At 45.2% G+C, this 24176-nt stretch overlaps 1 protein-coding gene across 1 annotated transcript in view; it reads right to left on the bottom strand.

Moving 5' to 3' along the window:
- PDE11A (phosphodiesterase 11A) overlaps nt 1-24176 on the bottom strand; it is a 677788-nt gene that overhangs the window by 291978 nt on the left and 361634 nt on the right. Inside the window, exons 3-5 of the mRNA XM_040440759.1 lie at nt 9434-9523; nt 7775-7915; nt 4064-4128 (exon numbers count right to left, since the gene is read on the bottom strand). Of these exons, the coding sequence (XP_040296693.1) occupies nt 4064-4128; nt 7775-7915; nt 9434-9523 (296 nt within the window). The remainder of the gene's footprint in view (nt 1-4063; nt 4129-7774; nt 7916-9433; nt 9524-24176) is intronic.

Below are 24176 nucleotides of genomic sequence, written 5' to 3'. Positions count from 1 at the left end.
GAAGTCTTACTTTACTGAGAGAGTAGTGGATGCATGGAATAGCCTTCCTGCAGAAGTGGTAGCTGCAAATACAGTGAAGGAGTTTAAGCATGCATGGGATAGGCATAAGGCCATCCTTCATATAAGATAGGGCCAGGGGCTATTCATAGTATTCAGTATATTGGGAAGACTATATGGGCCAAATGGTTCTTATCTGCTGACACATTCTATGTTTCTATTGTGGCATCTTAGAGTCAAATTCAGCCTATCAGGGGCTTAATCAGGGGTTAAAACAAAAAAATACATACTCACCTCATCCATTTGATCGCGGAGAGGCCGTCTCGGCCATCTTGACGCGCCAGTTCTCGCACATGCCAACGTGATGACGGCCCCACGTCATCACGCTGGGCGGGCGTGGTGACGTCATTACTGACATCCCACACCTGCCCAGAGTGATGACATGGTGACATCACACGTCTGCGCGTGTGAGAATTGGCGTGTTTTCGTCAATGAAGATGGCCGCAATGGCCTCTCCGCGATTAAATGGATGAGGTGAGTATGTTTTTTTTGTACTGCCATTTTAGGAAAAATGTATTCGTCACCACAAAGCGCCAGGAAATTTGGATTCGTGGCGAACCACTTTTCCTGAAATTCGGATCGAGTTCCACTTCATTAACTTCGATTCGCTCAACACTAATAATGTAGAATGGTAACATCAGTGTATGAAACGTACAACACAATACTAAGTGAAAAGTATGAAAAAGTTCTTGAAGTAGTTGTTGTCTATGGGTCTTTTCACACAGACGAATATTCTGCCCCAAATTAATCGCCACTTGATGATAACAGTATGCCATTTTCGCCATTTACATGCAGCAATCATAGCACTCAATGGGGATGAACGATCTTTACTATACAGTTTCCTAATTATCTACAGCACATTCCTGTTTACATGGGGGAGAAGTGCTGCCCACAAATGACTGTATTTTGTGCTCGCGCTCAATGATCTGATTCCAAACGAGTGTTTAATTTAGCGGGTGATCGGCGTCATGTTTACCTAAGGGAACAATCGGACTATGTAACAGGGCCCTTAGAGGGAAAGTAATGGAAAATGGTTTTCCAATGTGTCATAGATAATTGGGAGGAGATGAAATAGCTAAACTCTATAAGTAGTCATGAGCAAATTTCTTGAAATTCAGGAAACTCGATTTGGGTGTAAATAAATTTCAGCTGAATCAAAAGTGTTAAGATTGGCCTGAAAAGTTTAGTAGGACACTCTGGGGTCTCCTAGGACTTGTATGCAACCCATTTCAAGTCAAGACAGCATGGGATTCAGCCAGTTCCCTCCAGTTTTCCAGATCTGGTTGTTAAAATTACAACTGGATCAGAGAACCGTGTTACCAGCTGAGTCCTAATCCGGTGCTCTGGCGGCGGCAGGGCATCCGGAGATGTTCGCTTCCATTGCTTTTTGCGCCATTGATAGTTTACAGTATCTCCTTAGTTGGGTGGTATATGTGTGTAGTGTATATATAGTGCATTTATGTATGTGTACCATGTATAGGGTGTATTTATGTGTATGTGTGTTGCATATATATGGTGTATGTATATGTAAACATGTCCGCCGTTGAGTAGGGAACCTGTTGTTAAAAATTTTAATCCCACCCCTGTATATGACAGCATGACATATATAGCAATGGGTAAATGCATGGCTGCTGATGGTAACAGTCTCTTTAAAAACAAATTGCACTATAGGATATTTTTACCAAAAAATGATCCAAAAATGTTTTTTTTTTGGAGGCCAATACCTACATGGGCGCATACACACACGTTGCCTGGGGTCATGTGATCCTCCTTCTGCACCTGTCCTTCTGATCTGAAAAATGGTTAATACCATTTTTGAGAAATGTGCCTGAATTAAAATGCCATTTGGATCTGACATGAATTTTAAAAAAATAGGGGTCGAATTTGATTACCGTATTTTTCGCTTTATAAGACGCACTTTTTTCCCCCCAAAAGAGGGGGGAAAATGACAGTGCGTCTTATAAAACGATGGTTGACTTTTTTTTACAGGGCTGACACTGATATATCGCCGGCCGCTATGCTGCACAGCGTGGCCGGCGATACGGTACATCAGTTACAGTGCGCGGGAGGGAGGAGGCGCCGGAGGCAACTCACAGCGGGCCCGGTGCAGTCACTGTATTACACCGGGCCCCGCGCACAGAAGTCTCTTTGTATGTAAAATCTTTCATTATTCTTGAATCCATCACTCTCCTATTGATAAACTAGCCTAATCGCCTGCATCAGTACTCACTATGAATGTAGCGTGCAGTCCCTCCGGCACATGACTTCATCCTGCTCCTGCTTCATTAATGAAGTGGGAGGAGCGTGACGTCAGTCACACGCAGGCCGGACTGCACGCTACATTCATAGTGAGTACTGATGCAGGCGATTAGGCTAGTTTATCAATAGGAGAGCGATGGATTCAGGAATAATGAAAGATTTTACATGCAAAGAGACTTCTGTGCGCGGGGCCCGGTGTAATACAGTGACTGCACCGGGCCCCGCTGTGAGTTGCTCCAGCCCCTGCTCCCTCCCCGCACTGTAACTGATGTATCACCAGCCACGCTGTGAAGCATAGCGGATGGCGATATATCAGTGCTAGTTTATCAAAAGGAGAGCGATTGATTCAGGATTAAAGATTTTACATACAAAGAATAAAGTACTGTAATGCTGTGAAACATAGGGCCATGAGGGGGACCAGCATAAGATGCTATATGTGTGTCATCCACACATATAGCATCTTATCCTGGCCCCCCTCATGGCCCTATGTGTCACACCACACATCCCCCATAACAGTGCATCATCCATAGATCCCCCCCATAACAGTGCATCATACACAGATTTCCCCCCCCATAACAGTGTGTCATCCACAGATCCCCCATAACAGTGCGTCATCCACAGAGCCCCATAACAGTGTCATCCCCAGACCATTAGTTTAAAATCCACCAAACGCACACCTTTTGGTTCAAAATATTTTTTTTCTTATTTTCCTCCTCAAAAACCTAGGTGCGTCTTATAATCAGGTGCATCTTATAAAGCGAAAAATACGGTAATTTACTATCAATTCGCTCATCTCTATTTATAAGCAATGATATAAAAATAAAAAGGGCTACATAGAGTCCACAAGTCCCTTTGGCACTGCACAGATATTTATGTTACAATCCATTCAATAAATTAGTGTTCCTACAGTACAATGTTGTTAGATTTCCAGTCAAAGAACTCTATTGGCAGTACTAATAGATACAGCCCTTTTCTGCTCAAAATTAGTGGTAGTCTTACATCCCAAACTTCACCAAATTGATCATCTATGACATATTAGATCATTTTGCCTGGGCTTACTCTTTACGCATGAGTTCCATCTTATGTGAATAGCCAGCTTTATCCTGCTCATCTACTAAAGCAGGTGGTACTCTGGGATGAGCTGTACATGCATGTTTATTCTGTCTGACGTCTATCTCATGTGGATGGGCAGCCTTACTTTGTTTGTAGATAATGGTATTTAGGCTTTGGGCCATATTGACTTTGAGGGAAATTGCTATAAAAAGGAGAGCAGTGTTTGCAACCTGGACTAAAGGGGCTGTCCACCTTTTCTGTGTTTTTTTCACACCACCCAGCATGGGTCCAGCATGGCCAGACCTGTAATGGTAAGCAAACTTATCTAAACCTCCCTGCTGATAGGTTACGGCTCCGTCAATGCTCCGTGTGTGCCGCCGGTTCCAGGTGTACTGACATCAACATCATGTCTGATGTGGGTCATATGATAACCGCAGTCAATGAATGGCTGCGGTGGAACCATGTCACCCATGTCTCATGTGACCCAATGACATGTCACCACTGTGGCCAGTCATTGGCTGAGGGATCAGGTAAGCATGCTTACCACCATGTGTGCAGCCATTCCGGGGGGGAGGGGAGGCTGAAAAAAAGCACAGAAAAGGTGGACAACCCCTATATTGTACACACCATCTACAGATAATGCAAACTAGTATAAAACACTTATCACACATGGCATAGAAGCAGTGGGGCGTACCTGCTCTCAGCATCCGCACTACATTTAGGAGAAAGCAGCTCAAATGATTTGGTAAATTTCACCACCTATAGGAAACAAAATGATCATTACTATTGTTCAATATCTATTGTTTCTACAATGATAGCAAACAACTATAAAAAAGACAATAATCCCGCATTGGTCTTGTATGTTGAGTTTTACTGTATGCATCTTATATTGTTAGAATTCCTCCTCTCTCACGTATGACCAACTAAGCAACTCCCCATTTGCCCCTTCCATTGCTCCTTATGTTAATCATGTAGCAAATTCTAATAATTTATTGTCCCTAGCAGTTGGGATTGGCTTTAAATCAGCTTCAAATGGGTTCCAATGTTCTGTCAGAATATGAGGTTCTGTGTGTTCCCTGGTGGACCAGTCCGACCCACTCTAAATTATAATATTAAAGGGGTTGTCTTATCTGAGACAATGGAGGGATATCGCTAGGATATGCACCCATTGTCTGATAGGTGCAGGTCCAACCGCTGGGACCCATACCTATCTCCAAAACAGAGCCCCGAAAGTGGTGTAGGGCGCACTGCGCATGTGCAGCCGCCCTCCATTCATTTCTATAGGGCCACCAAAAATATCAGAGCGCTAGAAGTGAATGGGAGCAGTGGCCGGTCATGCTTGGTGCGCTCCCATTCACTTCTATGGGGAGAGAGCTTGGTGGTGGCCAGACCGAGGTCCTCCAGCCATCACTTGGGCCCACTCTGTTCTCGATATAGGTGTGGGTCCCAGCGGTGGGACCCATACCTATCAGACAATAGGGGTCATATCCTAATTATATGCCCCCATTGTCTCAACCGCTTTAAAGAATATTATGGGATTTTAATTTTGATTGCCTATCCTCAAAATAGGTCATCAATATCATATTGAAGGGCAGGGGCGGATTGGCAATAGACCTTACAGGGAAATTTCCTGGTGGGCCGATGCCCAAGGGGCCAATTGAGCCCTCCTCACGGCCGGCCAGTGGAAGTTTTGGGGGATGTATTTTGTGCTGCTGGCAGTATTTTGTGGTATTTGGCTCTGTTGGGGTGGTATAATGTGCCACAATATGGTACTGCTGGCTCTGCCTTCCATCAACTCGGACCCGACTACAAAACAGGGCCACTTTTAGTTTGTTTTCCAGAGCCACATTAAATTCCCAGTCTGCCCCTGTTGAATGGGTGCAACAGCCTGCGTTCCCACCAGTCAGCTGTGCCAGAAGTGCACTTGAGCTACACAGCTCCATCCATTGTGTAGTGGATGTAGCTGGTAACCACAGCATTGCTACTACTGAGATGAATGGGAGCAGCGCTCCAGGGGACAGGCAAAAAAAAGTCAGAGCGAAAAAACCCCTTTAATTTTTTTAATTTTTTTAATTTTTTTTACGGATACTGTACCTTTCTGGTTTGTACTGTTTATGCTGTAGTTCATTCAGCTAACTACATTACACTCCTCCCCATCTCTAAAAATAACAAGTAACAACACTGAAGTCATAATGTTCGGCATATCCACAATTAGCTTTCTCCTGTAATTGAAAATTCTCTTCTAATTTATTAATAAATGCCAGTGTGTAATGCACCAGTACACATATTATAATGATGCCAAATTTAAATAAAAGATAGAGCAAAATGTCACAAATTTCATTTAGTTAGTGATATCAAGCTTGTCTTATTACTCGTCTGTACAACTTTATTACTTGCATTTCAAATAATATCAGAAGTAACTCAAAAACATAGTGCTAATAAACAAAAAAAACAAAACACCCAGATAACAAACATTTAACAAATTCCATTAACCAGGAGAAGGTGGCATTATATGATGGGATTTACATGGAAAACTGGTCTTTTTTTTTTTTTACAATGTGGGATTCTTGTCTGAAATGTTAATACAATGGAATTTAATATAGAACTATGAATATTTCATGTAACTATCTTTTAATTCCTTATAATTAGGATTCACACAGAGAGAAGAGCTGTATGTGCGGAGCCTGAACAGTCGTACATGGAGGCTCTACGACTCCCTAGTACAGAGCCATGCAGCCTCCAGGTACTGCCATACTGGGTGCTGTATGTACAGAGCTATTCTCTTTTAGAAGTAGTACTTTTAAAGGGGGAATGTACTCATGGCATCAAATGAAGCATGCCTTATTTTTTTCAGTTGGAATCATGGAAAATTAAATCTAATTTATTCTTAATTTTTTCATGATACAACAATCAATAAGATTGCCATTCTATTGGTAAGCATATTTTTCTTGGGTAAATGTGCCTATACATCCAATGGAAGAGAGCAGGCAAGCAGATCCTGACCACACTCGTGTATGACACTGGCAATACTCTTTACACTTTCCATAAGTAATGATGGTGAAGTCAGTTGTAGTCACCGCCAAAAGCAGATAAATCAAACTCGGACAGCCCCATTGCTTTTGGAGAGTAGGATCCCAAGGTGTATTTTAAGACAACCATGCATATAAGATTAATGGTTAATGCCAAAAATGGCAAGATTATACAACAGGTTTTAGAAAAATATAAGTAAACAGCAAAGCCTGAGATGACACATGGCAGTAACATTAATGTTCAAAATGCCTGACAAATAAAGGAAGGGGGCCCGTATCATTTACCATTTTCTACGCCTGTTTCAGGCGTGGAAAATGGTCTAATTGTAAGGCAGCACGGAAGCTGTCTTACATTTAGAACTGGTGGAGGATCCGACGAAGTTATGAACAGACGGGCACCTCTGGCAGATCCACTGCCAGTGCAGGGGTATATTGTGCCCATATATATATATATATATATATATATATATATATATAGTATATATATTTATATATAAAGAAGAAAATCCGCAGCACTCCTTGAAAAATAAAATGTGCTCTTTATTCACACATATCAAAAGTTGACAACTTTTGATATGTGTGAATAAAGAGCACATTTTATTTTTCAAGGAGTGCTGCGGATTTTCTTCTTTATCTTCCGTCCTGAATCGAGGGACCACCGCTTGCACCCTGTGGTACTGCTGAAGGGAGTGCTGCCAGATTTTCCTCATGGATATATTTATATATATATATATATATATATATAGAGAGAGAGAGAGAGAGAGAGAGAGAGAGAGAGAGAGAGAGGATGGAGCTTCAAATCCCCCAAATAGTTATACAGTATAGATAAAACAGGATCCACCATTCACAATAGGTGATATCACAGCTTATCTACTCCCCCTGACCTCTGTACAGGTCACAGGGCATGCCTAGAAAACTCTCCTGTACAAGTCAGTGAGATCCCCTCCTGTCGATTGTGTCTATGACCCATGTGGCTATTTTCAAAAAACAGGAAGCCTTGAAATATTTTAGGTTTAGTGGCCAGTCTGAAAACTGCATGATTTTATGAATTTTTTTTTTAAATGTAGATGAGGACAATTCAAATAAAATAAAAAAATCACCAAAAATGATAATAAATTATGTTTAACATAAAAGCTTGATTTAAACAATAGGTCATTTTCTGATTTTCTTAAATCACTGGAGTATGCACCATGTGCATTTGTTAAAACAGATTTTCCTAATGTTCCAGTGATTAGAAGGGGCACATAGATAAAAGGGTGCGATAGGTTATAAAGGTACAGACGTGTACGTGTTTTGTACAATAGCAGTGCTTCACATAACTGTAATCCATTTGATGCATTAATTATGAATGATTTTAAGCTTGGAAGACAACTTACTGGTGACTCAATGTCCTCCAGAAGCAGCACAGAGCAGCGCTCACACTTCAGCAACGTCTGAGCCCGATGCATAATTTTCTTGACAACTTTCTCCAGGTCTGTTTGTTCTTCAAACAGGTCATTCACCACCTCCAGCAAAGCCTGCATGACATGATGAAATGTCTCAGCAAAGCCCATCGAAAAATATTAAGGTCTTAACGCAAATGAATTACACAGTGTATTGTCTTTTTTTTTTTTTTTGCAGAAATGGATGTCACCATAAATTAACATTTTCTAATGTATTAAACATAGCAATATCCCATTGGCTGTATTCATATACAAAATACAGATGTAGCCATCGTTAACTTGACATTTAACTTTCAGCAAACTTAATTTTTTTTAAAGACCTTTGTTTTGTTTAGTGTCAATATAAAAAGTGATAAGAGGCATGGAGGGTGTATTAGACTAAAGGGTGTATTAGACTGGCAGATAGTCAGCCAGCTCATCGCTAATGAATGTTCATATGAACACTGGTTAGCGATGATCTGGCAGTGTAATACTGCCGCCGATTACCCGATGAACGTGCAAACTTGTTCATGGGGCAATCCCAATCTTTCAACAGGTTTAAAAATAATAATTTTCCGGCGGCAGATCGTGGTGTCTAATCACGCTCTGCTGCCGGCAAATAATGATTCAGTATGGGGACGAGCGATGGCATTAGTGATTACTCCTCCTCATACTGTGGAGGAGATGGTTGCATGTAATATCAGCAGTCTCCTCCACTAACGAGCAGGCGATTGCCAGGAAGAAACGCTTCCCTCCCAACAATTACCTGTATAATCTGCCTAATACAGCTCTTAGTTATGAGGATAGAGTAAAATAATTGCATTTATTTAGTCTTGAGAAGAGGTGTGGAATATGTGAAATGATAAGACTCATTCCAAAGCAGTTCAGTAATATCTGGGATGAAAAGCAGAATATCCCATTAAAGGGATATGTGTCATCAGAAAATGACCTATTGTTTAAATCATGTTTTTATGTTACTTTTTTTTAAATTTTCAGCAATTTTTGTTTTAATTTTCCATATCACTATATATATATTTATAAATCGTGCAGTTCTCACACTGGCCACTAGGCCTAAAATAAGTCAAGACTTTCTGTTCTGTAACTATTCTGCAGTCATCCTATTATCACAGGCAGGATTACAATGACAGGTATCATCTCTGTATAAATAACTCAAGATCCAACATTCACAATATGTGATATCAACAGCTTATCTATTCCCTTCTGACCTTTGCACAGGTTACAAAGCATCATCTCCAGTCTATTGTGTCCATGGCCCATGTGGCTGCTCTCAAAGAACGGGAAGTCTTGACATAGGCTTAGTGGTCAGTGCGAAAACTGCATGATTTTAGAATAAATTTTTTCATGTCAATAGAGAAATGGAAAATTAAAACAGAATCACCAAAAATTCTAAAACAAAATGTTTAACATAAAGACTTGATACAAACAATAGGACACATTCCCTTGAAAAATAAATCCATGGCTTAATTCTTGATATGTTGAATAAATCATCATCTTCCCATGTCCCTGGACCATTTGGGTATTAAAAGTGCCATACCACAACATTTTAGAGCTACCCCAGATCCACCTTGCTGTTATTATTAGCTAGATACTCACCCTACTCCTGTCATACTCTTTTCTTGAGGCAGAAAAAAGTTGTGCATTGGATATGGCAATACCACAGAATGGGAGGTACATCTGCATAACCTATCAAAGACAAACAAGATAACATATAGCACTGAATGATTATACAGATATGTCTGATACAAATATAGCATTTCACAAAATGCATTTTATTCTACTCACGTTCCCTGCATCACAACTTACATTCCTTGTATACATGCTAGAACATGTCAGAACATTGGGGCAAACACAAGAACTAATTGTGATAAATCTGCTCTTAGGGGGCTTGTCCCATGTAAATATTCTACATATTTCAAACCAGTACCTGGATGTCAATACTTATTAATTATTTGATATAATTAAAAATTTTGTAACTAAACTGAGCTATTCAATAAAATGTATCTGTAGGGCACCACCTGCTGTTTGATCTTTTCCTTATTTCGATGATTGTCAGCTATACACAGGATATGTGATGTGTTTGATCAACGAGGGTCACACTGACAGTTCTTCAGTCACAGAAATCTCTGCTACAAATCTCTCACGTGAATATAATCATATAACGTCATGTGACACTTCCATCTCTAGTAACATCCATAGGCAGTAACTAGAGGTGAGCGAATTTTTCAAAAATTCGATTCGCCTGTTCGCCAATTTTTTGGGGAAAAATTTGGTTCGATCCGAATATATTCGCGTCAAATTAAATAAAAAACGGCTATTTGCTGGCTGCAGAGAGCCTTTATAGTGGTGTAGAACACTGTGCCTTCCAGTAACACACATAGGGAGTCTGCTTTGGTAGTGAAATAATACTGTGAGTCCGTATGACATGCAGATGACAGGTGTCGCTCTTTATTATTATTATTATTATTATTTATTATTAAAGCGCCATTCATTCCATAGCGCTGTACATATGATAAGCGGTGCACATACATAATACAGACAATTGCACTAATCATAAACTAGACAAGTTACAAACTGGTACAGAAGGAGAGAGGGCCCTGCCCGTGAGGGCTTACAATCTACATGGTATGGGAGAAGGACACAGTAGGTGCGAGTTAAGCTCTTAGAATCACTTCACTTATTTGGGCAGTCACGGGGCCAAAACTGACCAAATAACTTAAGTATGAACTCAGCCTTACAGGTCGATGTTAGTGACAAGAAAAAGCGCACTCCTTTTACACTGTCGTAAGCTGATTCCACATAGATGTCTACAGAACCTGTTCTATTAAAAACGCTTATACAAGTAGAGCCCCCCGACAGAGTGGAGAGGGTGTCAGCAGTAGGTTTGTGTTGACGTCACTGATTATTTTGCCCTTCCTCTGATCTGTCAGAAACTCAGAACAATAACCCCCAAAAAACAGATCCTGTCTGTGGAGCATCTGCCTCAACTGGGTCAGCATTTGGTCAGTAATCCATCAGTATTGCTAATGCCCAAAAAAACAGGAGTGGATCCAAAACAAAAATGATACGTGAACGGAATATTTGCACATCTTCTGTGTTTTGTACACACTCCTGCTTTTCGCTACCAAATCATAAGACAATTGTGATGGGACCATACAGGCCTTACATCTACTAGACAGAGAGGATCCGTTGTGCGTCTCATTTTTCCTTCCTTCTGACAGATCAAAAGAAGGGTCAAATAAATGATGATGTCAGCCAGGCCGAAAAGGCTAAATAGTGGCCCAGTCATAAAGTGGGGAGGGTGGGAACAGCATGAGAAGTCCATAAAGTGGCCCTATGACATAGTGGTGAGGTGGAAGCAGCATGAGGAGACCACATAGTGGCCCAATGACAGAGTCTGTAGGTGGCGGCAGTATCAGGAGGCCACAGAGTGGCACAATGACAGAGTGTGGTGGTGGCGGCAGCATCAGGAGGCCACAGGGTGTCTAGGTGACATAGTGTGGAGGTGGCGGCAGCATCAGGAGGCCACAGAGTGGCAAGGTGACATACTTTGGAGGTGGCGGCAGTATCAGGAGGCAATACCAGTACCCGCTGAAGATGGTGGGTGAAAGAAGGAGCACTTGGCATCAGATGTGTGGCATAAGGCAGGTGGCAGCATCAGAATAGTAGCTGATGCAGGTAGCCAGAAGAAACCGGTCTCTTTTGTCAAAGTGTTGGTGTAGCACCATGGATGATCTAGGCTGATGCATCAGGAATTGGTGGGTGGAAATCCTGGCTGATCCACGCCTGATTCATCTTGACAAAGGTCAGTCTCTCCACATTTTGGGTGGACAGGTGAGTTCTACTTGGGGTAACTATGGCCCCCGCCACACTAAACACCCATTCTGATGCCACACTACTGGCTGGGCAGGACAGCTTTTCCAAGGCAAACTCGGCCAATTGCGGCCACAAATCCAGTTTGGCTGCCCAGTAGTCCAGCGGATCTTCAATGTCGGCTGGCAAGGGGAAAACGGAGGAAGGTAGAGAGATTATGCAGAGGACAAGTCAGGCTTTTTCTGACTTCCTTCTGGATAAAGCACAACAGAAGCTGTTCTTTAGAGGACAAAAATATTTTTCAAAGGCAGGTCGCCCTGGGAAGATGCTGGCTAGAGTAATAGCAAGCCAGGATTTAAATAAAGAGATCTGTAGTATACGTATTTCTGATGGCACTACTGTGGAAGACGAGGAGGGAATATTAGAAGTATTTATAAAATATTTTAGCAAACTGTATGAATCAGAGAGTGCCCTCTCAGAGGCAGCGATTGACTCATACTTGGATTCTATTTCCCTTCCGGTTCTTACAGATGGGCAAAAGAAACGTTTGGAGATGGATTTGTCTCCCCAGGAGATAAAAGATGCAATGAAAGCCTGTTTAGGTAACTCTGCCCCCGGATTGGATGGACTCCCGTATGAGTTCTATCGTAAATATGGGGAGTTTGTTTTTCCCCATTTGTGTAGAACACTCTCTTATTTAATAAAAGAGGGAGTCCTTCCAGAAACAATGACAGAGGCCGCGATAACAGTAATATTATTTGGGATCTTATAGACCGATTTCTCTCCTTAACACAGATGTTAAACTTTATTCTAAAATCTTAGCTATGAGGCTATCTAGTGTTATGACATCAATGTCGGCTGGCAGGGTGCACTCCAAGTATGCCACCACCTGCTGGTTCAGGTTCTGCTCCAGGTCAAGATGCTGCTGCTGGTGAGTAGTTTCTTGACCAGGTGGGTGAGGAAAGCTGCTCATCAGCGACTGTAGACTCAGGCTGCTGCTGATAGAGCTGGTACTGCTCCTGCCACTCCACCCCTCCCCAGCAGCCATGGCAGTGGAACGTGAACGCAGAGGACCTCCCGGGCAGACCTGCGAGAGGATGGACAATGGCGCAGATAGGCAGCGGCCAACTGACTACATAGGATGTCTCTATAGTAGTTAAGTTTGTCCTCCCTCTCAGCGGGTGTAAAACAGGCCCCCATTTTGGACCGGTATCGAGGGTCCAACAAGGTGGAGAGCCAGAAGTCATCCCTCTGCCGAATGCTGACAATTCGTCTGTCACTACCCAAGCAAGTGAGCACGCAGCAGGCATTTGCGCAAGTGACTTGGAGGGACTCCCTGCCTCCATCTCCACGATGTGTCTGGGATGTGGAATTCCAATTGGTGGAAACGTCGCATATCAGCCTATGTTGGGGGATGCCGTTCTGCCACTGCAGCTCGAGGATGGTGTGCTTTGCGGTGTACGAGTGGCTGAAGTGCATGCAAAGTTTCCTGGCCATTTTTAGGATATCTTGCAGATGGGTGGAAGAGTTCAGGAACCGCTTGACAACCAGATTGAACATGTGTGCAATACTTCTTGATGCAGCGCACACACAATGTTCTTCCCGTTGTCGGTCACAATGGTTCCGATTTTGAGTTGTTGCGAAGAAAGACAGGATTCGATTTCTTGATGAAGGACATGGAGCAGTTCCTCCCCTGTGTGACTCTGTTCGCCCAAGCAAACGAGGTGCAGAACCGTGTGACACCGCCGTGCCCTGCACATGTGGTATGCTGGAGGGGCACTGTGAATTGTCCCTGCAGTGGTGGCTGAGGACATGGTGGAGGATGAGAAGGGAGAGGCGGATACTGTCTCTGGACCAATGGCGAGGCAACGTGGTGGCGAAAGCGGCGTCACCTGGCCAAGTTGCTCACCCAGTGGGCCGTAAAGGACATGTATTGTCCCTGACCGTAGTTACAGCTCCACACGTCATGCACTTTGGCAGACACCAACAGGCTCAAGGACTGGCCCACCTTCTGTTCTACATACGTATGCAGGGCTCGTACTGCCTTTTTGGCAAATAAATGATGGCTTGGGACTCTCCACCTCGGCTCCGCACAAGCCATCAGTTCTCTGAAAGGTGCAGAGTCCACCACTTGGAAAGGGAGGGACTGCAGCACCAACAACTTGGACAGGAACACATTCAGCTTCTGCGCTGTTGGATGAGTGCACGCATACTGTTGTCTCTTGGCAATTGGGTCGGTGATCAATTGCTGACGGAATGACTGACTAGGAGGAGCAGGAGGGCGAGGAGCAGGAGCATCAGGACCAGCAGATGATGGGAAGGACAGACAGCTCCCTTCGGCTGAGGTGGTGGAGCCTTGATTGCCTGAAATCGGGTGCGTGCAGGCCAGTCGCTAACAGACAGGCAAAACAAGCAATTGCTTGGGGCCCCGAGCTGGCCCAGGGCCCCAAGCCCCCAAGCAGAGCCGATGCTTGTTTTGCTTCCTTCGATGGGCTGGCACAAGTTAAATCGCCGACGCTGTGTTTTGTTTTTTTTCACACAGCGCCCGGCTGCAGAGCAGAGTGAGGAGGGGAGGCGGGGCATGCACGGCAGTTCCCAATAGGCTCCGCCCACCTTCCAGGCAGGAAAGACAGTGCAGAGCCAGGAGCCGGAGCAAGAAGAAGCAGAAGATGGCTGCTGCACTGTCGCTGAATCATTAGTAGACTGTAGTCCAGCCTAGAGACAGTGATTCAATCGACCCTGAGACAGAGTGAGTGACAGTCAGTGTTGCTGTCCCAGAGTCCCAAAGTCCCACCCCCTGAGTGTGTAATTAGGTCAGTAGTGACTAATGTACTGTGCTGGCATGGGCTGAGGGCGGGCAGGCAGGCTTTAGGGGTAATATATGATAATATGAGTGAAGTGCCACTGTGCCAGTCAGTGCTATGAGAGCCAGGCCAAGGCTGCCAAGCAGATGGCACCATGGCACTGCACTGCGGTCAGGGTGCTGGTGAAGGATGACCAGGGACACTGAGACAGTACTGCCTCTCTGGGATGCCATCTTCCCATCTCTGCTGTCTATATACCAGGCCTACCCTGGTATATGGACAGCAGAGATGGGCAGATGGCATCCTCTGGGCAGTACTGTCTCTCTGGTCATCCTTCACCAGCACCCTGACTGCCACGGTCCTGCTTGGCCTGGCTCTTATGGCACTTCACTGCCTGGTGCTCGGCTATCAGCACTGAGTGACAGTCAGTGTCGCAGTGTGACTGAGTCACTCAGTGCTGATAGCCGAGCACCAGGCAGTGAAGTGCCATGAGAGCCGGGCCAAGCAGGACCGTGGCAGTCAGGGTGCTGGTGAAGGATGACCAGAGAGACAGTACTGCCCAGAGGATGCCATCTGCCCATCTCTGCTGTCCATATACCAGGTCTACCAGCATTACCCCTTGATATACCACCTGCCCGCCTGGTCACCCCACCTAACACTCAGGGAGACAAGTGACTCAGACTGTTAGGTGTGGGGTGACCAGGCGGTATATGAAGGGGTAATACTGGTAGGCCTGGTATATGGACAGCAGAGATGGGCAGATGGCATCCTCTGGGGGTTGTATCTTACATGGGACTATATGCTGGAGGAGCTGAAGGGAGAGTGATGTATTTTACATGGGACTGTATGTTGGAGGAGCGGAAGGCAGGGGGAGTGATGTATTTTACATGGGACTGTTTGCAAGAAGGACTGAAGGCAGGGGGAGTGATGTATCTTACACAGGACTGTATGCTGGAGGAGCTGAAGGGGGCCATAATTATTACTATAATACTACAGAGGTGGTCATTATAATAATAATAATACCGAGGGGGCCATTATATATTATAATTATACAGAGAGCATTATACTTATGGGCACTACGGGGGAAGGGGACGTCTGTTATCTGAGGATGATAGTAAAGTGAGGAATCTAAAACATTTTCTGCGAAACTTTGCAGAGACGAGAAGCGGCTGAAAGAAGGTGTCATGACGGTCCTATCTCCGAATGAAGACGTTGAGGAAAGTCTATATCACAGGAGATGTCACTGGATGTAACAGGTATGTGGTGCTGTATTCTACTGTATATTTCATAGCAATGTATGTTATGTCCATCCAAATATCTGTTTGACGGTAGGGTAGAGGGGAGGGGGTATATTGAATTTGTCCCGCACTGCCTCAGCCTGGCCCCAGACTTGAGGTCACACTGTGCGTAAGGTGGGGAGGGCGTGAAGGGGGGGGGGGGCCTCCTTGTCTATTTTGCTTGGGGCCCCCAAATTCCTTCAAACGGCCCTGGGTGCGTGCCACTGGGTGATGCAGCGTTTGCTGTGGCAGGCTGGACCACCACATCGGAGCCATGGTTCTCCCAGGTCACTTTATGTTTATATGTTGATGCAGGGCCGTAGTGTCAACTGGCCACGGTTCACCTTCTGCCCACAGATTTGACATATGGCCACGTTCACCTCCTCTGGCGCCTTTAAAAAAAACTGCCACACTGCCGAGTAAGTGATTTTACCCCCAACACTCCGCACTGAATGACTGCTACTACCTCCGTGAACTCTTGCACCGCTACTTCCCGGGCAGGTAGGTTCCTGCAAAGTGGGTGGTCTACCCCGGGCACGTTTGGCTACCGACCTCCCACTGTTGCCACCCTGCTGACTCCCGGCCTTGCTAACAACTTGCTGGCTCACGGGCAAGCTGCCACCCTCTTCTCCCAATGATGATAAAGCCCCTTCGTCACCAGGCTCCCAAGTGCGATCAGCTACAACATCGTCATCATCATCATCGAGTGCTGTCTGCACGTCACTGATGTCCTCCTCAACCGTCTCTGGGTCAGGAGCCTGACCGCTCACAACACCAGCTACCACGCCACTGTCCTCATCACTACTTGCCCGCCTAGCGGAGGAAGCGGCGGATGTCTCCTCCAGATCTTGGCTAGGTAGTAGCTGCTGACTGTCCTCTAGTAGCTCTTCCTTGCTGAATAGTGGAGCAGAGTGTCACGGGGCGCCAAAGGCGCACTCGGTCTCCTATCAGCCGCAGACCTGCTGCTTAGCTTCGGGAGCGAGGATCTGTGTTTGGCCTCGTTCCCAGGGCGGCTTTGCTAGCTGGGAGGCTCCCTGCTCCTAGGTCTGCCTTGAGCGCCGAGCTGATCACTCGGTGCTCGACTTGTCTGTCTGTCGGTCATGTGATGCTGGCCACGTCACATGACCCTCAGACCCCACTATAAATACAGGCAGCCTGCTGGCCACAGGTTGCCTGTTAATTCTAGGTTCCTGGCTATTTGTTGGACTACTGAATACTCACCTGATCCTGTTCCCTGACGATCCTTTGCCTGCTCCTCCTGTACTGCGCATCCCTCCTGGTATTGGGACCTCGGCTCCCACTTGACTACTCTTTGCGGACTCCTCTGGTACTTCTCTACTCTCCTGGTATTTGACCCCGGCTTCTCCTGACCTTTCTTTGCTTAACCCTTTGTACTGCGTAGCTCTCTTGGTTCTGACCCGGTCCGTTCATGTTCCGTATTTTGTCTTGTCTGTCTTCCCTGCACATATCGTAAGTAAGGGACTGTCGTCCAGTTGTCCCCTGTCATCAGGACTCGTGAGGCAAGTAGGCAGGGCCAAGGGTGAGGGTGGAGTGCAGTGGTCACTATCCTTCCCCCTGTGTGTGTGTGTGGACATGACCGTTACACCGAGCCTGTGGCATATAATACTTCTCACGGTGAGGGAACTGAAAATGCCAGAAGAAGGTTCAGGACAGGTGGGGGCACACGGCCTGCTCCCGGGCCATGCCAACTAAGCGTTGTGTTAAAGGAACCCACCGACTCTTGGCTGGGGGTGTCTGATGTCACTTGGGACGAAGTGGATGACCGAGTCAACCATTCCAGAACCGCTGGGTTGCTGGTCAAGACACGACCGCTAGATGACACCGGGAGCTCAGGCCTCTCGCTGCGACCCCTGCTGCCACGCCCCCTTACTCTGATGCGACCTGTGCCTGCGCCAGAAACATTTAGGCTTCTGCCACTCCCCTGTGCAGGGCCTAGCACTTCTCTGTCTGACATACTGTTAGATCCAATAAATAAATAAAAAGGAAATTGAAACACCACATAAAAGGCTTTACAACAGATAACTGCACCGCTGAGTGGCAAATATATTTTTTCTTTTTGCACTAATACACGTCACTAAAGGCTTTACAAGAAATAACTATACCGCTGAGCAGCAAATATATTTTTTCTTTTTACGCTAAAACCCCCCGCAAAAGGCTTTACAATAGATAACTGCACCGCTGAGCGGCAAATATATATTTTCTTTTTACGCTAATATACGTCACAAAAGGCTTTACAACAGATAACTGCACAGCTGAGCGTCAAATATATATTTTCTTTTTATGCTAAAACACCCCACAAAAGGCTTTACAACAGAAAACTGCACCGCTAAGCGGCAAATATATATATTTTTTTTACGCTAATACACGTCACAAAAGGCTTTACAAGAAATAACTGCACCACTGAGCAGAAAATATATTTTTTCTTTTTATGCTAAAACACCCCACAAAAGGCTTTACAACAGATAACTGCAATACTGAGTGGCAAATATATTTTTTCTTTTTACGCTAATATACGTCACAAAAGGCTTTACAACAGATAACTGCACAGCTGAGCGTCAAATATATATTTTCTTTTTATGCTAAAACACCCCACAAAAGGCTTTACAACAGAAAACTGCACCGCTAAGCGGCAAATATATATATTTTTTTTACGCTAATACACGTCACAAAAGGCTTTACAAGAAATAACTGCACCACTGAGCAGAAAATATATTTTTTCTTTTTATGCTAAAACACCCCACAAAAGGCTTTACAACAGATAACTGCAATACTGAGTGGCAAATATATTTTTTCTTTTTACGCTAATACACATCACAAAAGGCTTTACAAGAAATAACTGCACCGCTGAGCGGAAAATATATTTTTTCTTTTTGCATTGATACACGTCACTAAAGGCTTTACAAGAAATAACTGCACCGCTGAGCGGCAAATATATTTTTTCTTTTTGCGTTAATACACGTCACTAAAGGCTTTACAAGAAATACCTGAACCGCTGAGCAGAAAATATATTTTTTCTTTTTACGCTAAAACCCCCCACAAAAGGCTTTACAATAGATAACTGCACCGCTGAGCGGCAAATATATTTTTTCTTTTTGAGCTAATACACATCACTAAAAGCTTCACAAGAAATAACTTCACCCCTGAGCGGCAAATCTATTTTTTCTTTTTACGCTAATACACATCACAAAAGGCTTTACCAGAAATAACTGCACCGCTGACCGGCAAATATATTTTTTCTTTTTGCGCTAATACACGTCACAAAAGGCTTTACAAGATATAGCTGCACTGCTGAGCGGCAGATATATTTTTTCTTTTTATGCTAAAACACCCCACAAAAGGCTTGACAACAGATAACTGCACCGCACAAGGGCACATAAGACGTAGAAATATTTCCTTGTAATAAACCCTGTTATTGCCTGTATCTATCAGCACTTGCACCCCAATAAGAATGGTTTGCTGGAGTTACAGAACTGTATATTGGCAGTTTTGATTCCCAGTCAGTGCAGCAAAGTGTAATAGGATTGTTCCTATTAACCAGGCTGTAACCTCCCCTACTGAACCCTGTTCTACATAAATGCTGTGGAATGATTCCTCCCTATCCTTTCCCTACACCTTGAATAATCTTTCCCTGCACTTGTAAATAGTCTTTTTTAGCACAATGATGTTTTTTCTATCACTGTCCCTAGTGCCTGCAGACGTCTCTCGCTGCACTAAGTACACGGGTAAATGGCAGAATCTAAGATGGCTGCGCTATTTATAGGGCTGTGACATCACAGGGCTGGCTGGCTGCTGATTGGCTGCATGCATGGCATTATGAGTAATCCCGCCTTCCCAGAGTTCCTTTCTCCATGTCCTCACACGTGCAGCAGCCATTTTAGGAAAAAATTTAATTCGTTACCACGAAGCGCGAGGAAATTTGCATTCAGTGCGAATCAAATGTTTCCTGAAATTCGGATCGAATTCCACTTCGTCAGCTTCGATTCGCTCATCTCTAGCAGTTATGTACTGTACGTGAACACCTACTAGATAATGCACATGGGATACAGCTGTAGTCAGTACAAAAGGTCGATGGGATATGCCTTAAAAGTGTGATCGATGCAGGTCCCACCTCAGGGACCTGCTCTTATCTCAAGAAAGGAGCCCCAATGTTAATGAAGACCAAGATGCGCATGTATGGCCACTGCTCCATTCACTGCTATGGGACCTCCAAAAGAAGTTAAGCTAGCACTTGGCTATTTAAAAAAATCTCATAGCAATGAGCAGCAAAAACTGTACATAATTTATTTTGGTGAGATAGAGGAATAAAGAGTCATGCTCTATAATGGAGGGTCTTTTAGAAGCTTCCATCAGAGATTCCAAAATTCTGTAAAATGATGAAAACATGACGGCTCACATTAAAGTATGTGTGGCCCATCCTACGCTGTTGTTGTGCGTCATGCTACGGATCTAGCACTTATGATAGAACAGAAAAATGGATATGTGTATGCAAATGTGAATGTAACCTTAGACAGGAAATTACATTTCTTCAAAAGCTCTCTGAAGCAAAAACACCATTCACACTATTAATCAATAAACTCCTACTTCTAACAGGAGAAGTATTTCAGCATAAACCCATACAACTGAATATATCCAATAACTACTAAAGAAGGTATAGCTTTTTGCTCTCCAAAAGTTATGCCCCATGTCCTATAGTACTTGGGGAGCATATTTAAAATCCAACTAAGCTTTCCATATCTTTCAAAATTTGCTGTATACCCAAATGACCTTCATCTTTTCTTTACTATTAATATCATTCATTATACCCACTGAACATACACATTAGTTTAAAGTTTATCAAAATCGACAATTTCTACCAAAACAAATTGGTGTCGGTTAAAATTTAACATGAACAATCTGTCACGGCCACGGTTATGGTCGTGACTCCTTGGGAGTCGCATACAGTTGCCCGCGGTTTTGGTTGTTGTGTCAACCGCAGCTGAGGCATTATGTAGTTGGCCTCGGTGCGGTTGCCGCGGACAACAGCCTTGTGTGCGGTTCCCGGGGAGTTGTGTGTGGATGCACGTTTGTATGTCTGGTGTGCACTGTGTTTTATGTTTGTGTGCGCACGGACATCATTCCCCGCACTGTGGTTACCCGTGGCAACCTTAGGTGGTATTATGTACATGTGGTGGCAGTGTCCCGGCCTTCGGGCTGACTCCCTGGACACGTGCGCCACCCATGTCGTTGCTTGCGGCAACAGATACAGTGTGTCTTGTGTTTTGGACACTTCTACTTTAAGTGTGTGTTTCCCTTCCCTGGTGCTGGAAGGGTTAACTCCCTTCCCAGTGTGTGTGATGTCACTGGGTGTGTCTGACTGTTGGGTGTGGCCTCTTAGGCCTATATAGCCTTGGTGTTTGGCAGGGCTCAGGAGGTTGCTTCAGCATGCTTGCTCATAGCAGCCTCCTGTGTTTTTCAACTGCCTGTGAGAGCCACCCTTGTGGTTCATAAACCATATGTCACATTTTAGTTTATGTTAAGTTTATGTGTGATGTCTATTTGATGTTTTCCTGTCCTATCTTGTTTTAGTGCAGCTTATGGATCTGGATTCCTGTTTGCACAGGGATCCAGTCAGCAGGGCTGTGGCAGGTAGGTGGAACTCGGATAGTTCACCTGCCATATCCGTAAGTTTGTTTGTGTTTCCCTTTTTCCTGCAGCTTGGCCAGTGAGACCCCTGTTCCTCCGTGTACAGTAGGAACAAGCCGTCTTACCTTGACTCCTAGTCCAGGGACCGGTCGGAGGGTGAGTTAGGGATCCAAGGTTCCGGAGCATGGGTCCTCCTACCTTAAAGGTCGGCCCATGCAGCTAGGAGTTAGGGTCAGGTTAGGGACGCTTTAGGAGGTGACCTGCTCCCTAATCCTGTTGTCCTGGCCGAGCAGCCAAAACATCAACTGGCATCGCACGGCTGAGGATTTCCCCCATCCTCAGCCGTGACAGTATGAACCACAAAGGCTCCTCACATGGTCTTCCCTCGAAAGAGGGTAAAGCATGCACCGCTATCTGCGGATGGGGTGCATGCGCGTTCTCCGGAGGGAGAGCGTTATGGGGCTTTCACCATTTACGGCGCGGTGAGTGGCATTCCCCGCCATTCCTTGCTCACCGTTGTCCGTGTTGGTGTCCCCTTTGTTTGTCTTTCCCCTCCCCCCTCCCATTGTTTTCTAAGCCTCACCAACCTTCCCCTTTTGTTGTTGGGAGGGGCTTTGAGGGGTGGGAGTATGCATTCCCTCGAAAGAGGGTGAAGCATGTACCGCCGTCTGAGGAAGGGGTACATGCGCGCTCTTCGGAGGGAGAGCGTTCTGGGGGTTTCGCCTCTGACGGCGCGGTGAGTGGCGTTTCCCCGCCATCCCTTCACCGTTGCCTCGTGTGGCGTCCCCCTGATTTTACTACACGTGGTGTGTGTCTGGTATGCGGTATGCATACCTTCGAAAGAGGGTGCAGCATGCAGTGCCATACCTTTGTGGCCTGCATGCGCGTTCTCCGGAGGGAGAGCGTTCCTGGGGGTTCTCCGTTAACGGCACGGTTGGTGGCGTATTCCCCGCCACCTCACCTTCCGTGTCTGTGTTGGGGATCCCTCGTCCCTCTCCATGTTCCCATCTCTGGTCGTTTGCTGGCAGCACTCCGTAAGTAGTCCAGCTGCGTGCTGGTTAGGGGTGTCTGCTGGCAGCGACTGGAGTGGGGACGTGTGTGGAGAGTCCCTTCGTCCATCTCTCAGTGGTTCTTTCCCCTTTGTTGCTGGTGCGGGCTGCAGTCCTCGTCGGACTGGCTAGTGTGAGCCGGGAGAGGATGCAGCTGACAGCGACCCCTTTTTAGAACCGGCACTGAGAGTGGACGTCCCCTTCTCCTATCCCCTTGTCTGAGTCCCTCACGTATTTTTTTTGGTGGGGGGGCTTTGAGGGGTGGGAGTGTCACGGCCACGGTTATGGTCGTGACTCCTTGGGAGTCGCATACAGTTGCCCGCGGTTTTGGTTGTTGTGTCAACCGCAGCTGAGGCATTATGTAGTTGGCCTCGGTGCGGTTGCCGCGGACAACAGCCTTGTGTGCGGTTCCCGGGGAGTTGTGTGTGGATGCACGTTTGTATGTCTGGTGTGCACTGTGTTTTATGTTTGTGTGCGCACGGACATCATTCCCCGCACTGTGGTTACCCGTGGCAACCTTAGGTGGTATTATGTACATGTGGTGGCAGTGTCCCGGCCGTAGGAACAGGCCGTCTTACCTTGACTCCTAGTCCAGGGACCGGTCGGAGGGTGAGTTAGGGATCCGAGGTTCCGGAGCATGGGTCCTCCTACCTTAAAGGTCGGCCCATGCAGCTAGGAGTTAGGGTCAGGTTAGGGACGCTTTAGGAGGTGACCTGCTCCCTAATCCTGTTGTCCTGGCCGAGCAGCCAAAACATCAACTGGCATCGCACGGCTGAGGATTTCCCCCATCCTCAGCCGTGACACAATCATTTTAGCCAACTGGTGATAGACCATTATTATTTGAAAAGAAGTGGCCTGTGTTAAAAAATTTTGTCCAAAAGACGAACAAAAGATCTTTTGTTTAAAGAAAGCGTTCATGAACGAAAGATCTTACATCCATCTCCTGGTTTCATTGAACATGTATGGCCAGCTTGAACAACTGTAACACCCATGTCTTCGAAATGAACGTTCATCAGATGTTTTTTTGTTCATCTAATGTATATGGCCACTTTAAGAGAAGTTAAGGCTGACATCTCATGGGTCATGCTTTGAAAATCTTTGGAAAATCCAGTCTTTGTTAGAATCTTCATCCACTGAAGGACTTAGAAACTTCCACAATCTCTACATGTTCTTCCTGGGTACCAGGTTGCTTCCTACTGTAAGCCATTTCACCTATTGGGAGAGGGCACTAGAGATTCTATTACAGTATGTGCAGGCTCAGACTGGCCCACAGTGGTACAATTGAATCCCCCAGTGGTCTCTTGAGCAAGGTGGGCCCCTTGCACAATACCCACTAGATTTGATCACCGGGTTATAATGAATATATAGTGCTGAGAGCAGCCCAAACAATTCAATGTACTAAACACACAAAAAATTTGCACCAAACACATGTATATATAAACATGAAAGAGTCTTTATTTAACATACATTAATTTAACATGTATAAAAATATACTTTATAAAAACAGCAGCAAGGAAGGGGGGAACCTTCAGTGAGGAAAAAACAACCCTAGAGGAGGCAGAGGGGTCAACACACAAGGGTATATAGATTGCAGAGAGAAGCCACACACAAGCAAGTCAGTAAGACAATAGAAGCCATCAGACATAAAAATCCTAAGTAAGGCATAAACAGACCTATGTGTGGAAAGGATAAGCAAATAACTACCCAAGAATGCGTGTGGAACCCTCAGCCGCCTCCTCCCGATGTCGTTTCG

The sequence above is a fragment of the Bufo bufo genome, chromosome 7 (genome assembly GCF_905171765.1).
Source record: "Bufo bufo chromosome 7, aBufBuf1.1, whole genome shotgun sequence".
Taxonomy (NCBI): domain Eukaryota; kingdom Metazoa; phylum Chordata; class Amphibia; order Anura; family Bufonidae; genus Bufo; species Bufo bufo.
Note: the sequence above shows the minus strand (reverse complement) of the source record. Positions and strands in the feature narration are given on the sequence as shown.